The 18,400-nt window shown below is 50.3% G+C and overlaps 6 protein-coding genes across 6 annotated transcripts; 3 read left to right on the top strand and 3 right to left on the bottom strand.

Moving 5' to 3' along the window:
* Positions 1–1,180: 1,180 nt before the first annotated feature.
* TRVA0_015S01728 (uncharacterized protein) lies at positions 1,181–1,477 on the bottom strand (the record flags this gene model as incomplete). The annotated part of the gene is made up of 1 exon (XM_076684416.1): positions 1,181–1,477. The coding sequence occupies one exon, from the start codon at positions 1,475–1,477 to the stop codon at positions 1,181–1,183; it is 297 nt and encodes a 98-aa protein (XP_076541384.1).
* Positions 1,478–3,972: 2,495 nt separating this feature from the next.
* On the top strand, positions 3,973–5,355 carry TRVA0_015S01750 (uncharacterized protein; the record flags this gene model as incomplete). Its single annotated transcript, XM_076684417.1, has 1 exon — positions 3,973–5,355. The coding sequence occupies one exon, from the start codon at positions 3,973–3,975 to the stop codon at positions 5,353–5,355; it is 1,383 nt and encodes a 460-aa protein (XP_076541385.1).
* A 409-nt stretch (positions 5,356–5,764) lies between these two features.
* Positions 5,765–7,633, bottom strand: KEX1 (serine-type carboxypeptidase; the record flags this gene model as incomplete). The annotated part of the gene is made up of 1 exon (XM_076684418.1): positions 5,765–7,633. One exon carries the CDS (start codon positions 7,631–7,633, stop codon positions 5,765–5,767), a length of 1,869 nt encoding a protein of 622 aa, XP_076541386.1.
* A 371-nt stretch (positions 7,634–8,004) lies between these two features.
* On the top strand, positions 8,005–8,480 carry TRVA0_015S01794 (uncharacterized protein; the record flags this gene model as incomplete). The annotated part of the gene is made up of 2 exons (XM_076684419.1): positions 8,005–8,070; positions 8,328–8,480. The coding sequence occupies 2 exons, from the start codon at positions 8,005–8,007 to the stop codon at positions 8,478–8,480; spliced, it is 219 nt and encodes a 72-aa protein (XP_076541387.1).
* A 71-nt stretch (positions 8,481–8,551) lies between these two features.
* On the bottom strand, positions 8,552–11,616 carry AXL2 (Axl2p; the record flags this gene model as incomplete). The annotated part of the gene is made up of 2 exons (XM_076684420.1): positions 11,437–11,616; positions 8,552–11,286 (listed from the first exon to the last, which is right to left on the bottom strand). The coding sequence occupies exon 2, from the start codon at positions 11,219–11,221 to the stop codon at positions 8,552–8,554; it is 2,670 nt and encodes an 889-aa protein (XP_076541388.1). The 5' UTR covers positions 11,222–11,286; positions 11,437–11,616.
* Positions 11,617–14,384: 2,768 nt separating this feature from the next.
* BST1 (GPI inositol-deacylase) lies at positions 14,385–18,254 on the top strand (the record flags this gene model as incomplete). Its single annotated transcript, XM_076684421.1, has 2 exons — positions 14,385–14,390; positions 14,451–18,254. The coding sequence occupies 2 exons, from the start codon at positions 14,385–14,387 to the stop codon at positions 18,252–18,254; spliced, it is 3,810 nt and encodes a 1,269-aa protein (XP_076541389.1).
* Between the last annotated feature and the right edge of the window lie 146 nt (positions 18,255–18,400).

Genomic DNA, 18,400 nt, shown 5'->3' on the forward strand with positions numbered 1-18,400 from the left:
GCGCGGAACGTCGGTGGGTCACACCCGGCCGAGGCGGCTATTTCCCCAGGTTCTCCAGGGTCTCCAACCTGGTTGATTTTCTTTCGAATTGTGCACCAGTCAGATAGTGAGGTCGCTTCTTTTTTACCAGTAAGATTAGTGTTGAATTGTAGTTTTTCCTGTAATAAGATATGGCGATGCAAAATTTTTCTCGGTGCAGGAGTTGGAGGTGTCTGAGACGCAACGCAGTGCAGAAGCAGCATACAATGGCTTAGAGATTATGCTGCTGCGTATCAGAGAGACGCGACGTCGGAGGGGCGTGCTTTGCAGCCGGTACCAATTGGTACAATGGAGAGAGACACATATGGAGGACCCGAGTTTGCTCGAAATTCTTCCGGGATTCCCCTCCTTGCCCCTGCCTTGCCTCGGCCGGAGCCGTATGGGCTTTAGCATAATGCTGATCAGGGTGTTTAGCCCGCAGATCTTGTACTAACGGATAAATGCACACACCCTGTTTGCGTGATTGGTGGTGGACAATTGTGCCATTGATCTTTGCTTTACTGCTGTAAGTACGTAGTTAGTGGAAGATCTAGCGATGCTCAGGGGCCTACGTACCACGTGGATACATGGTACATCAACAATGCGTATTGGTGGTACTGTAAATACGGCTTAGCAGTACTGTAGCGTAATTTTATGAAGATCTTCTTTTCAATTGCTCGTATTCACTCAGTGCAATGTACTTGTGATTAAATTGTTTAGGGTAACTCACTAGGAACTATGTAGATACTTTGCTAAGTCCGCGACACGGCATGATCTCTTACTACCGTAGGTTCAATAGGTCCGTTGCACTCAAATAATATCTAGGCAGCTTTAATGGTCCCCCCCTGGCTCGGACGTTGTGAATCACGCAAGCGAAAGCTGCGATGGCGGCTATTCGAACCGCGGCCCCGAATGTAATAATGAGTTAACTACAGTACTACACGGGTAGAACAATTCGGTCTAGTCCAATTAGACATGCAGTTTTAAAATAATCACTCTTTCAATCAGCTGTCTAGAATCTGCTCTCGACCAATCAAGCATGCACTCCTGAAAGCCGGTTTGACCAATGGCCCGTCTCTATTCGCCAAAACATATGTACCGTAGCTACGCAATGCGATATACCGGCGTCGAAAAATTTATGGGCAGAAGCCATCTCTATTCTTTAAATCGTATGCACTGGAGCTATGCAATGCCATATACACCAACCCTGAAAAAGTAATGGGCAGTAGCCGTCCTCTATTCGCTGAATCGTATGTACTGTAGCTATGTAATGCCATACTAGCGCTGGAAAAGTTAAGGCAGGAATCTTAGTACAGTATACAAGCTTCAATTGGTCGACTTTACAACTAATGCCATCAAACTGTACCACGATCGAACATAATGTTATAGGGGCTCGGACAAGCAATAATACGGTCATACAGGTGCTATACCTACTGTAGTTCCAACTAAACCCAACCATTAGACTATAGACACGGTAATACAGGGACTACTTGTTGTAGTTCCGAGTAGATTCAGCTACTAGAATACAAATACAGTAACATATCTAATATAGTTCCGAATAGATTCAACGATTAGAATACGGTATACTGCATACCAAGCGGTAAAACCCGGATATATTGAACCGCTTCGCAGTACTCTAGTACTCGATATAAAGATTCTAGGCGGTAGAACGGGCCTGGAATGCACAGTAGTACATGTAATGGTGCAATTCTAAAGCGGAATCACGACAGCCACAATAATGTACCGGTTCATCGTTCTATATACGTAATGAATCTTGATTTAAGTCTGTGCAGGAGTATAAGTGAGATGTATGGCTTCTAATTGGACAATCCGGCTCGATAAATTGAGTTACCGAGCATTACAACTCATATTCTCAAGTCCTGCAAGCTAAACTATGCCTACCTCATTCCATGGCCAGTATTCCCGAGGTTGAAGACCCGCCAGTACCTCGTTTTATTATGATCTTTAGCCAGTTAAGATACCTGCTGTACCGATAGTTCATTGGAGATCAGAAAGGGACAACCTGTTTATAACGGGTCTAACTAGACTATTTATAGGTTATTCCATCATCGGTCTTACTACGCTTCAAGTCTCCCGGCGTAGCCGCTTCGTGGAAGTCGAGATAGGCAATCATGAAGACATCAGGGTAGGCGCGGAAGATGAAGTTAATGAACCACTGAAACGTCCTGAGGGCCCTGTGAGACTAAAAGGCATGACTGTCGGTTCGAATTGTTTTAATTATTTGGTGAACGCTGCTTTCGTATCTTCTGTGGCCATGCGGTAGAATATTTAGCTAATTTCGGATACCAACTGTTCCGGCAGTTCATTGGACAATCTTTATACATGGCCTTCTTGGTCAAAGATGCAATGTCTGTCGGTCAGAATACATTACTACCACTTTCTTCGCTACTCCACCTCCTCGTTGCTCTATCGCTTCGTTACTCTACCACCTCGTTACCCTATCATTTCTTTATATCACGGTCTGCTCGATAACTCTGTCGTGTTATCTCGATATATTTGTCTATGTACCCTCACACACCTAGCTACTCTCCAGTTCTTATTCACGCTATTTCTGTTACCCTTGGTCGTTGTACGTTATTATTCTTGGTAGTCAAACTAACTCTGTGATTTTCAGTAACTTATGGTACATTATTACTCTAATTCCGTGATTCATGTTCGTCGCTATACATCGATGCAGTGGTACTTAGTGCCGAACCCTCTGATGAAAGGATATTTAGGAAAACTGTTCATTGCACAGTGTTCATTCAAAATGGACAAGCTATTTATAAAGGGATTTGTTGAATTATCATGTCACTCATATTGCTATGCCAACTGCAGTACCGTACATTGTCCCCTCGGAATCTCTGTTGCTCAGATTTTAGGATATCCAGTTCATTGCAGCGAGCTCATCCCAAACAGACCCACGCAAGTTAGCACCAGAAAGTCGATTGACACTACCGTGGCATTAGGTTAGATGGAGGCATACCTACTAAAATGTCTCAATGATCTACAGTACTATCGGTACTAGTAGGTAGAGGATAGGTATTCCATTTAGGATGCATGGGAGTAAAGAATAATACTGTAATACTGAGGAACGCATTGACAGTTTGTGACAATGTCAGCAATTAGCCCACTCCTTCGCTCACTAACAGGTAATTGTTCTAACTTCTAACTGCTGCCATTGAGTACTGTAGTCTTTAACTATGGTCCTCAAGTACACGGTGCTTAGTCTTCAAGCTGGTTCCCCCTTGACAAACCGTAACAAACCGTAACAAACCGTAACAAACCGTGGCATACCGTGGCATACCGTAATAAACCTTCCCTAACAGCTCGTTACAGCTCGCGTAGCACTGCCGCGCTCATAAAAGTACCTTCAAAAGCCCTCGAGCTGCCGCTTCGCGGAGAATGTAATACTCCGCGCAGCGGAGCCCCAGGGGGGTTTGGGGGGACTGGTCCCCCCAATTATACTAGGTAGAGAGTATGCCTGTAATTGAAATCAAGTACTAAACAGCCCCCACGCACACACCGTGAATTGTCGGACGAAAATGTTGAGCTATATATCCCGTATCAGTTATCCTGGGAAACCGTTTCACCTCCGCGAAGCGGAGCCATGGGGGTTTGAGGCGGCTAGCCCCCAACAACTCAAGAGTTAGATCCCCGCTGATAGCGGTGATTGTAGCGTCGCCAGGTCAGCCTCAATGCAGTGCAGACCGTTGGTGTTCGGAGAATCGGCTATTGTCGGACGATAATGCACGGAGCTCAGCCGTACGATGAGGGTCCTTTTTCTGTAATGAGCCCGAGACAAGATTTTTCCCTTCCATTCATCTGCTTTCCCTTCCTTCAGTCTCCTTTCCCAGAGTAACTTGGTCGGTTCCCAGAATAACAATGTTGAGGTCCTGTAGAAGGGGTACCCAATCGATCAATGCCCGGCTGCTGTCGACCAGCGTGCGGGCCATGAACTCGCCGCGACAGCAACACGTCTTCCAGCCGGTGGCCTCCAAGTCGGATATGTCGCCCATGACACGAAAGACGACGTGGCTCGAAGCGTTCCGGTTCCGTGAGGAGATGCTGGCGGAGTGGCGCAAGACGACGCGAGAACCGGACGAATTGCCGCCGGACCCGGCCTTCTCGTACAAGAAGGTCGGCACGCGGGAGATAGTGGATAAGACGCGGGCTGACTCGTTCACGTGCTCGATTCTGCCGTTCAAAGACGACAAGTGGTTCCTCGACGCGTATATCAATGCTTCGGGGCGGCTGCGGATTGGCCAGATCTTCCAGGATCTCGACGCGCTTGCCGGCGTTATCGCCTACAAGCACTGCTCGCCGGCAGACCCCGTCATTGTCACGGCCTCCGTCGACCGAATCTACATGCTCAAGCGGCTCGATGACCTGTCCGGCCGTAACGTGACGCTGTCCGGGTCGGTGACGTGGTCCGGCAAGTCGTCGATGGAGATCACCATCAAGGCGGCCTCGCACAAAGAGGACATGGGTCCAGACACACGATTGACAGAGAAAGACATAAAAGATGAGGATGTCTTCCTTATGGCAAACTTCACTTTTGTCGCGCGAGACCCCGAGACCAACCGGTCCTTCGCGATCAACCGGCTTGTGCCGCAGAACGCCGACGAGCGGGTCGACTTTGTGCGTGCCGAAAAGTTCAACAATGCCAAGAAAGTCGCCGCTAAGGAGACGGCTCTTGAGATTCAGCCTCCATCCGAGGAAGAGGCGCGCATTATCCACGATATGTGGATCAAGCAAAAGCAGTTTGAGAAGAAGCCAGAGCTTAAGCCGGCCAACATGGTCGACATGAAGGACACCCAGATGTTCTCGACTTCGGTCATGCAGCCCCAGTACCGGAACAGGCACTCGTATATGATTTTTGGTGGATACCTCATGAGGCAGACGTTTGAGCTGGCTTACGCCTGTGCCGCAGCATTTGCCAGGGATACCCCGCGATTTGTCTCTCTGGACTCGACTACTTTTAGAGCGCCAGTGCCAGTGGGCTCGGTTCTGTATCTTACTTCTACAGTCGCTTATACTGAGCAGACGATGCGAGAGATCAAGAATGCCGACGGTGAGTATGAGTCCATCGCCGGTACTCTCGTGCAGGTGCGGGTCGATTCGACCGTCCGGGACCTGGACTACGATAAGTACACCGAGACGGGCACGTTCACGTACTCGTACTTTGTGCGAGCCAGACCGGACTCGAACCAGAAGACGCAGCTGCTGCCACAGTCGTACAACGAGATGATGGTCTATGTTGAGGGTCGGCGAAGAGCCATTGACTCTGCAAAGTTCTACATCGAGCGCCAGCTCGGGCGAGGCATTACTGAGTAACTTTACTATTCTACTAAGCAATTAAATGGGACCAGTCCCTCCAAACTTTGAGGAGAGTTACGAGCTCTCCTGTAGCATTTGTTACGGACTGTAACGGAGTTTAGTCGCCGTTTTTGTCACAGGTTGCCTGTTGTTACCACCACTGAAGATACGGGGGTCTGGGCCCTCGATCACACTTTTCTTGCTAGTAATCAATTGAAGCCTAAAGAGTGTTCATGGGGGACCAGTCCCCCCAAACCCACCCTGAGGCTCCGCTTCGCGGAGACACTTCCAAAGTTTCTATACAGATCTCTACCATTCCTCGGCGAAGCCAAGCTACGGGGGTTTGGGGGCTGGCCCCCAATCAATTGACGCCTAGAATGTTTGGTCAAAGCGGGGTTTTGTAGGTCTAATAGTACACGTTAGCTTTCTATCTCGGTTTCTGCACCACAATCTCTTCCAGAGAGTCGTTACCAACGCGCTCCTCCTCGTCGCTATTGTCCTGCCTCACCGAGGTAAGCGGAACCCCTTCCTCATCCTCATCCTCTTCTAGTATGATGTCCGACACATTGCTCCTCCGCGGATGGTGGTTGGAGCGGCCGGGGAACTTGAACGAGCCGCTGACCGAGCGACGATGGCCCGCAGGGTTCCACCGCGAAAAGCCGCCCAAAAGAGACTTCCAAAACCCTTGCTCTTGAGACCCATACATGAGTCGCTTTCGTCGGTGGTTTCGCCACAGGACAAGCCCGAGAACCGACAGTACGATAACCAAAACAACGAGGGCAACCCCGCCTGCTCGGTAGTAGGCCCTCCACGTAGCCTCGCTGATAATCTTGTCCTTGTCTTCCTTCGTCGGGCCGGATGAAGGCTTGCCACCAGGCTGGAGAATGGTCGATGAAGTTGGATTCCCCGACCAGTCGAGGACGCCAGTAAACACGTTACACAGGAACTGCGCCTGCTCGGGCTTTGTATATGGAACCATGTGGGACGAGTCGTATACAACAGCGTGGGTCAAATTTCTGCTGGACATAACCTCGCCAGCATCCTTTCCATTAACTTGCCAGACAGTCTTTGTTGCGTGCTCGTCAAATCCACGACCGCCGTTCCACTCGAGATTCGCAATCATCTTATCCTGGCCCACGCGATTACAAATAAAGTCCTTGTCTCCCGTGAAAAGCATTACTGGAATCTCATCGGCAATTCCTGGCAGCAGAGAGACCGAGGGAGGCGACCGGTCATCGTTCATAGCGACCTGGACCTTGCGCGAACACTCGGACCATCCTGAAGTGCCCGTGACGTACGAATTAAGCGCCGCTTTGACCGAGTCCTGTCGCAGATACGGCTGAACGTCCTGAAGGTCCGGTGGCCAGTTCATACCGCAGGCAGGGTACGAATCTGTCAGCCGAACGTCATACACATTGATGCATTCATTCGAATCGCCGCGAACGGCATTGATGATTCCGTCCGCCACCCTCTCACAGTCAGGAACGTGGATAGTGACGTTGCCTCCGAGGTCGTTGAGAGCTTCTGCGCAGTCTTTGTGCAAAGCTTCGACTCCCTTGGCCTCGGGAGAGCCCTGCTTGAGCAACCCCGCCGAGTAAGCGAACGGCAAGTACGTCAGGTACTGGCTCACCGGGTCAAACCACCCATTGCCAATTATGACTCCCTGTAGATTAATATGTTTCTTCGACACGTCGTGGTCGGTATACGGAGCCTCTTTCTGGCTGTTGCGCTTAAGAATACGCTCGGCAATGTACGGAATATACTGCCCAGCATACGACTCACCAGCAAGATACAAATCGTCGGCCAGCTGGTCTGGGAACAGCTCAAAGTACTTATCCAGAAATACCATGAAGTCGTCGGCCATCTCAGACAGAGTATGGATGTATGACGAGGTCTCAATGGTGCTGAATCCGACCCCCACCGGCTGGTCGACAAAGAGCAAGCTGGCGTACTGGTTCCAAGCTCCCTCGTTGGCCACGAGCTTGCCGTCTTTGACGCGATAGGGCCCAATCTCCATGAGAGCACCGTCCATGGAGGAGCAGCCTGGCCCGCCGTTGAGCCAAATAATCGTCTTGCGGGTCTCAGTCACGGTGTACTCGCTCTTGACATGCCAAAAGAATAGGCTCCCATTGTCCTGGGGCTTGATCATAATCTGGCCGGCATGCATGTCATAAAGCTTCACCTGGGACTCGTCGAGCCCGGGCATGCCCCACACGTAATAGTCGTGGGTCTCATCAGCGGCCCAAACGGCCGTCGCTAGCAGGGCTAGCAGATAACACCATCGGCGTATCGCCATTTTTCCACTATTATCAACCCCACTCCACTTTTATTCAGCTTAGTATCGATAGTATCCAGCTATCCAGCTACTATCCACCGCTCTTTACGGCAATTGGTGTCCCACAGTGAGAGTTAGGGTCGGGGGCACATGTAGGGGATTATGAGGCTTAGGGTGTGCGTGTCTTGCGGTATTATCTCCCAGACACATCATCATATTCCATTGTACTAAGCCGTCTCCACCTTGGTGAACTAGGTTAAGCTCTTTGTATTTAATTCATTGCAAATGGTTGAAATAATATATTAGTTTTTAGTTTGAACGAGAGGGTTATTAGAATTCGGCTGCTACATAATGTGTTGGCGATGTTATTGCGGACGGTCGCATGAACTTTCATGCTACCGGCGCTACCGGCTTTACCGATACACTATCGTACCAGTGCTTGTAACAACATTGATCTGGTATGTATATTGATAATTGATTAAGCCCCCACTAAAATAAATGAAATAGATGGGTATTAATAGTATCTTCTATGCATATTAGTCAGTAGTTAACGAATTGCTGAGGAGAAGATTTATTCTCGTTCCCGTAGCCTAATTAAGGGATATACGGATTGTGCTACCCATACATTTTACTCTACTGTTGATCGAATCATTTTTTTCGTTGACCGTTATACGTAATCTGGTACCGTAAATCATTGCTAACATAGCGTGAACAGAATAGTTCCAATTCGGCCCCATATCAATCATCCTGTACCGGTAGTACTACCCGGTACTGTGATGCGAACCCGTATCAGCCATCCTACCAATTTGAGCTCATATCAGTCTACCAACGTGAACTTGTATCAATGCAGATGATGATTTGGAAATAGCAACTGAAATCGAATATTAATGAATAATGAGGATTAAATAAGCAGATTCGTTAGTCATTACAAGTTAGAAATTACAAAAAGGCAATCTCGGCGGACGAGCTGTGAGGTAGCTGAGAGTCGCGATGGGTGACACTGGTAGGCGAAGCGGCCTGGCTTGGCTTGCGCTCAGGAGTGCCGACCAATCGCACCGTGTTGCGTCTCTCGCTATACGGGGTGGCCGGTGCAGTCTGGCCGCTGCCAGTATTAAAGTCAAAGTAGTCCTCGCTGGAGGCGACCAGTTCGTTCATCTGCTGGCGCAGAGAAATCTGCGACAGAGTAAGCTCTCCCCGCGAGTTTCTTCGCGGCATGATCTCCTCCTCATCCTCGGAAATGAAACTCGACCCGGAGCTTGCCGTGTTGTACACATCTGCACCACTGTTAGTATTCCTGCTGTGGAGGCGGTGCGCATCCTCATCGTCAGACGAAAAAGTCGTTGGCGCAAAATCTAGTGTGCGGCGCCTGCCATCTGGAGTGTATCGCTCCTCGGCGACCGAGTCTAGGCCTGGCTCATCGTTGGTTGTGATGGCCTGAGGCACCGTGTTGAGCGATGACGAATGCGAGCCAAGGGTCTGGAAATTACCGGACTCATCAGCCTGCACGTACGACAAGAGACGCGGCTGCGTGGGCTCCATAAACGTGTCACGGCTACCAGACTGTCGATCTACGAGGCGCATTGTCAACAGCTCATCGGTGCTGATGGTCGCCAGCGAGCCCACCGATTTGTGTTCCTGCCATCGGGCTTCAGTCTCGTTGGACTGGCGCCACGAGTTTCGAGCTCTAGGGGCAGTAGTAGACAGATCGGTCTGGCTGTTGTTCGCACCGTCCGGCGGTGCCAGGTGCTGCGACTGCTGGGGCTGAACCTTTCGCTGAGCCGGGAATTGAGTCGCTGGAATGAGTGCTGGGGAACCAAACCGCTCTACGCTCTGGTTAAGAGGCGTTTTCAAGGTCGACGGGGTACCCAGGCTTCGTACACTCTCAACTTGGGTCTCCTCGCCCGAGTGGTAGTACGGGAAGTCTTCAACCGACGAGTCCATCTTGATGAAGTTCCGCGCAAGCACCTTGTGCGGCGAGTCCCACGGCAGAATGCCCGAATCCTTGTCGGAGTCGCCGACCACAGTTGGTGCCATGTTAATTGAGCCCTTCTCTTCATCATACCCGCCAGGGAGGATAGGGGGCGAGATGGTCTTCTCACGCTGAGTCTTAGACTTGCTGCGAGTCCTGCAGCAAAAGAAGAGTACTGCAATGGCACCCAAAACGCAGACAGGGATGACAGTACCGCACACAATGGCGATTGTGCGGGTAGAGGTGACACCGCTAGACTCAGCCATGCTTGAAGGGGAAGACTTGGATGGGGCGACTCCGGCGAGAGTGAACGACGCAGATTGGGTGGGTCCGTCGCCAATGTGACCAGAGAGCGTGACAGTTTCCGACTTTGAGTAATTCTGGGGGACCCAGCCAGTGAAGGAGTAGTTGCTCGAGTGGTACGCCAGCCAGTCAAGGTTGTAAGAGGCGGATATCTCGAGATCTTTATTGTCGGAAGTGTCTCGCTTCTTCTTATTGTTGGTCGAGTTACCTACCAGCAGCTTATCCTCGAGCGAGTACTGGAAGAATGTACCCCGGGTCGCGTTGACAACCCCAAGCGTTTCGGAGGTAAATATCGTGGCGTTTGCATTCCTCGCATCGGCCGCCGCCTGCACGTCGATCGCCAGCAGATACTCGATGAGATCGCTGTACTCATCACTCACAGACACCGAGAAGACCTGCTGGCCCGCAGTCGGAGGAGTCCCAGAGAGGACTCCCGTAGAGCTGTTGAGCTGGAGCCAGTCGCCCGAGTTGGTGTTATTGACCGCGATCGATGACAGATTGGCGCGCTGCACAGAGGTGCCATCGAGGGACATCTTGTCAAACGGGATCTGGTATGTGAACTGGCGGCCCACGGTGGCGTTAATGCCATCGATGGTCAGGTTCGAGGTGAACTGGTGCGCCCCGACAATGAGGTGGAACACGACCTCGTTGCTCGAGAACCCACTCACGTCCGACACACTGAGGCAGACGCCAAACTCCTGCGCAGGCGCGATGTTCGAGTTGATGGTAGGCGCAGTGCCGGTGAACTGCATAGCGTCTGCATTGAAGTTGAGCCAGATGGGCAGGGGTGTGTGGGTATCCTGGTAGGCGTAGTACCCGATAATCTGCTTAGAGGAGCCCTGCGGCTCAGTGTAGAAGTTACTCGGGAACTGGATAGTGAATTGCTGTCCTGCAGTGAGTACGAGACCGGCATCACCAGCCGTGGGGCCCACAGAGCTCAACACAGACGCGAGAGACGAGGAGGACTGGAGCTGCGGCGCGGGCGAGTCCGTTACCACCAGAGTACAATTGGAGCTCGAGGAGCCAGTGGAGTCCGTCGCCACAAGATTAAAGTAGACCGTAGAATCTGCTCCGCCTTGTGGTGGGGCGCCAGAGAGGGTCCGAGACGACGAGTCGAAACTCAGCCATGCCGGTGAGGAGTTTACGGAGTACACGAGGTTCGACGGGTCGCTGGACGAGAACGTGTCAAAGGGGATTTGGTAAGTGTAGTTCTCGTTATAGCGGGCAACGGGCGGTGACTGATTGTTGAACGGGTAGTTGATGGATGGCGTAGCCGACCCTATTGAAGCTTGAGCTGCAAAGAACGCCGCCAGGGCCAGCAGCTGGCGTTTCATCATATCAGCTGTGTGTGTAATTAATCAGATCTTTGGAATCTGTGTATATTAAACGAATGGAATGGTACCTTCTGTGATGTGTTAGCCTGAAAAAAAATTCTATCCACTAGTAGCACGAATATCCTGAAACCTCCAACCAACTTATGGAACAATTCAGTGATTTACTAAATAGACTCGAGCACTAATGGACAATATACCAACTAATGTAGGTGACTTACAGGACTGGTAACGAAAAGAGTGGAGTAAAGTTGGAAAGTCCGTGAAGAAGGTGAGTTTCTTCTCAAGAAGAAGATCCAATGGGCGACCAGCGTGGATATATTAGACCTTCTCTTCGAAAAGAACCTCTAGCCTCTTTGGGCAAATTACGGATGACCACAGGAGGTGCTTAGGCGATGATGGTATGAAAGGGGGAAGGGGGAAGTCAGAAAAGCTTCCCACATGTAGGACGAAAACGGCTCCCTCGTTTTCTTTTTCACTACACGTACATTACGCAGCTATGGAGTAGCCTCGGGGTAGAGGGTTGCAGGTTACAGCAGCATCGCCTTACAGCTTGGACCACTTACAAACGGGACGCGTGAAAAAGGGGGCGCGAAACGGTAATACCTTTTCACATTGCAAGACCAATATAGTTCAAGTAATAAATGAGCAGCGACAAACCTTAGCTATATCCACTCCCGTTACGCTGGCTCCACAAGATCTTGTCGAGTTACCAAATTACAGTACCAATTGTATATTACATGTATTTTTGGCTTATATCATGCGACGCAATGCAGAAACGTTTTAGGAGTGGTGCAGATCTCACAGATTCAATCTACAGGGGGGTGATGTCTTTTCGCTCTCCATGTACATGACACACATGTGCAAACACGAGATGTGTAGCCGCAACAGGACATTGTGTGAAGTTGCACTTCTGTTCGAACAAGCCACGTCCTTTCCTTGATTCAAATAGACGCGCATTTTTCGACGTGGCGGACGCGTCACCTGAATCTAGTCATTTGGGAATGAAGGGCTGGCACACAGGGGCCGAGAATGAAGGGTGTGTGTGTGCGCGCGCGAATCGACCTTAACATGCATTGGAATTGGACAGCTGTGGGTGCATGTACTTCTCGGGCTCGGCTGCAGCTACACACGTATGAATTTACAATTCATGTACAATGTACATATTCTAGGCATTGAACTACGTAAGTACAACAACAGTGCGGTGCAGTATACAGTCGTCGAGTCGTGCGGCTCAAACGTGATGGTGTTTACGCTTGTCTCAAATTTACACGATGAAACTTTTCATTCTAAACGGGTAATATTAATGCCCATCTATAATGGTGGGAATATTACGTAGTTCGTAAATTGAGGCGGCATGCGTGAATATGATGAAACCAAAGGAAACTCTGGTGGAGCTGGCTAGATGACAATTGGCTGAATGGTTAACTATTGAGGCTAATCGTGAAGTAAGACTTTGTCTTTGATGAGGACTTTTAAGGCAGCAAGCAATTCAAACCGGCAGGGCCATAGGGGGTATTTCAGCTGGTAACCAGTGGTACTAGTGATCAATGGTAGTTTCGCTGCCAATTGGTAATACAAATTTTATGACCACTACGGCGGAATTATCTAGCATGGATTCAGGTGTTCCGTATCTGTTACTCGGATTACGGGTCAACTATTAATCAGCAACGTGGACCCACCCGTTATCCGGTGATGTAGAGTGGGGAAAAATGAAATGAAACGCAAGATTCAAAGCTTGGGCGATTTGAATAATTAACTAGGCAATGCAAAACAAATGCTACACTGTACTATATATTGCCTGATAGAGCATTACCATTGGAGAGACAGCTAATTTGTTACCTTCCTGAGAAGAAAACGATGCCTAACATTGAGCTACCAATTGAAAAACAAAAAAACACTCGCCAAAGGTACTAATAATACTTGGCTATAGACTCTAATCAATCGAATCAGTATTACGTACAATTATTATTATTACTTGACTTGATACGGTACGTGTTAACCTCTGCTGCAAGCCTGCTCCGTCCCGTGGAGATAAGTCTACGCGAAAGCCAAGTATATCTATGGTAATACAGTTATTTGATTTCATCAAAATCATCCAATGACTAGTAACCATCAACGGCCTTGCAAAACGAGTTTTTTTGTATTAGTTAGTCACGCGTGTAAAATATGACAGCCCAATTACTTGATTTAGTGGGAATCCCATATCGGACTACACATAGACTTACCCCGGTAGGTATTCATTTCTACTCCTTTCTCATGAAGTAATGCTCCTTGCTGTACCCACATCTAATAATCCCTCATACCGAAGTCTTGACTACCGGTATTCTAATAAGGAGCAGAACTCATACCACTTTTCCCGACACGCCACGTGCGGCACAAATGTGTTAAAACGCCGTATCGAAGCTCTGCCCATGATTCTTGCTATGACTATCAAACCTCGCATACATCATCAGCTCCGCAAACTTCACTCCGATGTAAAATGGTAAATACCCCGGATCCGTAACTCCGAATGTTGGCTACGAGCAATACAACTCCAAATGATTGCTCTTCAATCCACCAAAATGGCCATGCGAAAAGTTCAACCCGCGGCTCATCACACGGCTAAAAATATGCCACAGTTCATGCGTTGTTGTCGCACCCTCCCGTCTTGGCACCGGCGCAGGTACACAATGGCACCCATACGCCTTTGTTACCACAGCTTCAACAAACAACTGCGAATGATCGAATAATGACAATTCCAAGTGATAAATCGTAGATAACGCGCAGAAAAACCACTGTTTCCCGATCAATTGGCCAAAGGATCGATCGGAGCTCGTCTTATATATAACCGATAGGAGCAGGGGAAAAAAGGGGGGAAAATAGACGGAGATCCGACGCGGCACCACCGCACAGTAAATTTTTTTTTGGGTGCGGTGGTGGTTGTGTGCAGCGCCTCGTCTAAGAAAGCGGCTGGCGCGCGACCGCAGGAAACGGGGGTCCATCCTCTCACTTGTTTTGTGATTTTGACGACACATTTGTCGACAAGCGAGAGGCATTGTACCTTCGTTATACCGTAGAACCCCAGCATTCGGAGGGTAACCATTGGTAATGGGATTATAGACTAGACAGAGCGAAGTTTTGGTTATTTTTGTACTTAATTTCCACCTGATATATTCGCATTTGTCTGATGGAGGTGAGTACTAAAGCTTTGTTGGAAAAGTCGTGTGAATGACAGGCTAACCGCCCCGTATAGAACGAAGGCTCGTCCATATCGTCTCCAGATATACCTTTGCCGAGGTTGAGCTATCCGCGACGCCAGCGCGCTGGGACGCCGGTTCTCCAGGTTGAGGCTCTCTCGGTCTCCTCGTCGACATGCGTATCGCCCTCCGCGCTCTCTCCCCTGGAGCCCGAAAGGGAGCTCAGCCATGTGTCGAGCAAGAAACCAGACCTTTTGTATACTACCATACCCGATCTCGCTGACGATTGGAGCGAAAAGGATGCACCTAATAATCCACCTAATAAAACGACTAATGCCCCGATCAAGACGAATAAAACTAATAATGGCTTTAATGATGATGACGACCCAATTACGACAGTTTCGCATATGCTAACGCGGCTCCAGCGCCGGATATATGGCGACCGGCCAGGCGAAGAGCTCAAAAAATGTACCCCAAAGACGGTGCTGGTTATAATAGCCCTGACGGTGGCCGTTGTCGCGTTGTGTACCGTGGCTTTTCTCAACCCGCCAGTCACAGATGCAGCCTCATGTCGCATGTCGTTTATGACCCCGTCCTACGTGAAAATGGATTCGTTCGACTTGAACCACACGCGGTTCGCGTCAAAGTACGCGCTTCATCTGTACCGCGAGCAGAAATTAGACGCTGAAAGCGCCCCAAACGGCATCCCCGTAGTGTTCATTCCAGGCAACGCGGGCTCTTTCCGCCAGGTCAGGGCAATTGCTGCCGAGTGTGCTTTCCAGTACGTTGCCTCTCGCGGAGCTAACCAGAGTACGCCTTTGACCGCCGACTTTGCTCGCGGGTTTGACTTTTACACGGCCGACTTTAGCGAAGACCTGACTGCATTCCATGGGCGCACGCTGCTTGACCAGGCTGAGTACCTCAATGACGCGATTCGGTACATTCTCGCCCGGTACAAGAAAAAAATCCCGAGCCATGGCAACTCTCTGACTGCTCCAGCGGTACCCCTTCCGCCTCCTCAGTCGGTGATACTCATAGGGCACTCAATGGGCGGTGTCGTAGCCCGCACAATGGTAACCTTGCCAAATTATGTCCCTCACAGCGTGAACACCATTGTCACTCTCGCCGCGCCACATTCGCTGCCCCCAGTGACTATGGACTCGGAGGTTGTAGCCATTTACGACCGCACCAATCGATATTGGGAACAGTCTTTCTCCCAGGAGCAAATTGGCCAGAATCCTCTGGCTGAAGTCTCACTGGTTTCCATTGCTGGCGGCAGTCTCGACCACATGATTCCCTCAGACCATGCCAACATTGAGTCTTTAGTGCCGCCGTCAAACGGCTTTACCGTTTATACAAGCTCCATTCCATACCTGTGGTCCGGCGTGGATCACCAGGCAATGGTGTGGTGCGACCAGTTCCGCAAAGTTCTGGCCCGGACTCTGTTTGAGATCGCTGATGTCCGGTCGCCAGCCAAGACCAAGCCGCTCTCTTCTCGAATGGCTGTCTTCCGAAAGCGTCTCCTTGCCGGTTTTGAGCGAGTAAACCCGCGAACGTCCGCCTCCTCCATGGGTGGGGGTGCTTCTATGAAAGGCCCCATTGCTAGCGCAGACGTCCCAGCATTGGTGGGCCCCCCTGATACGCTGCTCATTGGCGATGATATCGGGCGTAACGTAGTCCCGTATGGCCGCCGACTAAGGCTAACCAATCTGGGTGAAGAGTACAGTAACGCGAGCGCCATGACCTATCTCATCCCTCTTCCCGGATACTCGGACAAGTTCAACGATACTGCAGTTACGTTGATGTCCGATCAACCCCTACTGGCCCCTTCCAAGTACTCAACAGTCGACCTCTCGCAGCCACACGAGCATTACGACTCCGACACGAGTGACGGGCTCTATCTTTTGGCATGCAAGCACCTGTATCCGTCAACCAGATTTCGCGAATCGCTACTCTCTGTAGTCGATCTTGCCCGTCCAGATTACCGGGAGACCCGTAGCGCTGCGCTTATGAAGAGCCTGCGAGGTCGGTCGACCAAGTCTCACCGCCAGGTATACCAGGCGCGACGCAGAAACGAAATCAGGCCATTCAAAAAGAGCGAAATGGGCCTCATGTGCCGAAACTTGGCCGACCAGGCTATAGCTCTCCCTCGCCCTTCGAGCAAGGAGCCCCTGGCTCCTCCGTCCGAGGCGGACCCGCTTTACTACGTTAACCTCAACGTTTCGCAGCTCTCTGATTACGATTTCCTGGCCGTTGTGGACGCTCATACCCGCCCTACTCCAGGATTTGTTCTGACTGACGTTGAACACTACGACAAAAGCCACATTACCGTGCCAGACAGCCTCCTATCGCTGGTATTTGGCAAACGCATCAGACTTCCCACGTTCGCGCCCGCCATGGTCGACATCTCCTTCCCTGCTGTATGGAGCAGTTTAATTGCATACAAAGTCTCAGTCGCCAAGAGCGTTGACGGCGATGATGGCCATGACGCATTGTTTATGCCGTTCATGAGACAGTACACTACAGAGCCATACGAGTCGAAGTACGCGCTCAACTTGTACACAGGAGTGGATATCACGCTCAACATGCACAGCGTAGCTCCGTTCACGCCGTTTTCAACCGTTGACACGCAATCGAACAGCTACAGCTACCACAACCTCCATCTCCAGCTCTGGAAGGATAACGAGTCGTTTGGAGAGGAGGCACTCGAGTTCTACTTCAAGGTTGACATTATGGGCACGCTGGCGAGACTGGCTCTGCATTACCGAGCAGCGCTTGCCCTGGTGCCCATTGCTGTAACAGCCGTCGTTCTTCTCATCCAGTACGACGTTTACAATCGCGGAGGCGCTTTCATCTCCTTCGGCGAAGCACTGCGTGTATTTAGCAACTCCTACCTTGTCTATCTGGTAGCTTTCTGTGCGTGTCTGCCTCTGATAACCTCGTTTCAAATTTTCCAGCAGTTGCTCTATCTCGTGGAGCCAGCGATGGACCCGTCCACGGGAGAAGGGCCAAGCACTATTTTCACGGCCACAAGACAGAACCGGTTTTTCCTCGGACTCGAGGGGGCTCATTTGTGGTTCCTGGGACCTGTTCTGGTGGTTATTTCCACTGGCCTGTGTTTTATCGTTTACTATACACTCCTAGCATTGGTCACGGCCGCCTCAGGCATAATTACCATGTCTGAGAGCGTATTTGGTTATAGCCCGATCCACGAGCTGATGCAGTCCCCCTCGGCCTCCTCCTTCCCTGATCGGGGCTCTCGCACGTTGCTCTGTGGGTTCCCGAGGACTGCCGCGTCGATAATTGCCATCGTTACCGTCGCTGTGTTCGTTCCATACCAGTTTGGAGTAGTGGTAGCCACTCTAGTGGAGCTCGTAACCACTGTGCGAGCATTTTGCGCCTTATCGCGCGCCAGGTCCTCCAGAGGATATGAAGATGACTCGCAGATGGAAGAGTATGAGCGATGCAAGTCGTTTGCCAGCTTCAACATGACGGTTCTCGTTGTATTGATGTGGCTGCTTCCCATCAATGTGCTGGTACTAGTAGTGTGGTTGCGCAACCTTGTCGATAAGTGGTTCTGGACCATTTCGTTGGGATGGACGCAGCACAATTTCGTGTCTGTGGCTCCGATCATTGTCCTGGTGCAGAAACTAGCTAGCGGAGAAATGATGCCTCGAATGGCCCTCAGTTCGGCCGTGGCATTCACCCGCCTCATGCTGGGGTACATTGCATTTTACACGCTGATATTTGGTATTCAGCGCGCGTACTGGCTGCACCATTTGTTCAACTTCTTTTTTGCATGGATATTGGTCGCTGCGGTGGTCGTCAAGCACCCTCCGCCGACGAATATTACTAAATGATGATAGAGTACGTTCCTTGTATATTAATCCTAATTTGCATGCTCGATTACTACATAAATGCTACACTAGAGTAGAAATGGCGATTCGGTGTGGCTACTGTTATTGGTACAAATGATACTACGCCTAGTGGTTGACTTGGTACTGGT

Source organism: Trichomonascus vanleenenianus (genome assembly GCF_965637985.1).
Source record: "Trichomonascus vanleenenianus strain CLIB 3782 genome assembly, contig: TRVA0_015S, whole genome shotgun sequence".
In the NCBI taxonomy this organism is placed as follows: Eukaryota; Fungi; Ascomycota; class Dipodascomycetes; order Dipodascales; family Trichomonascaceae; genus Blastobotrys; species Blastobotrys vanleenenianus.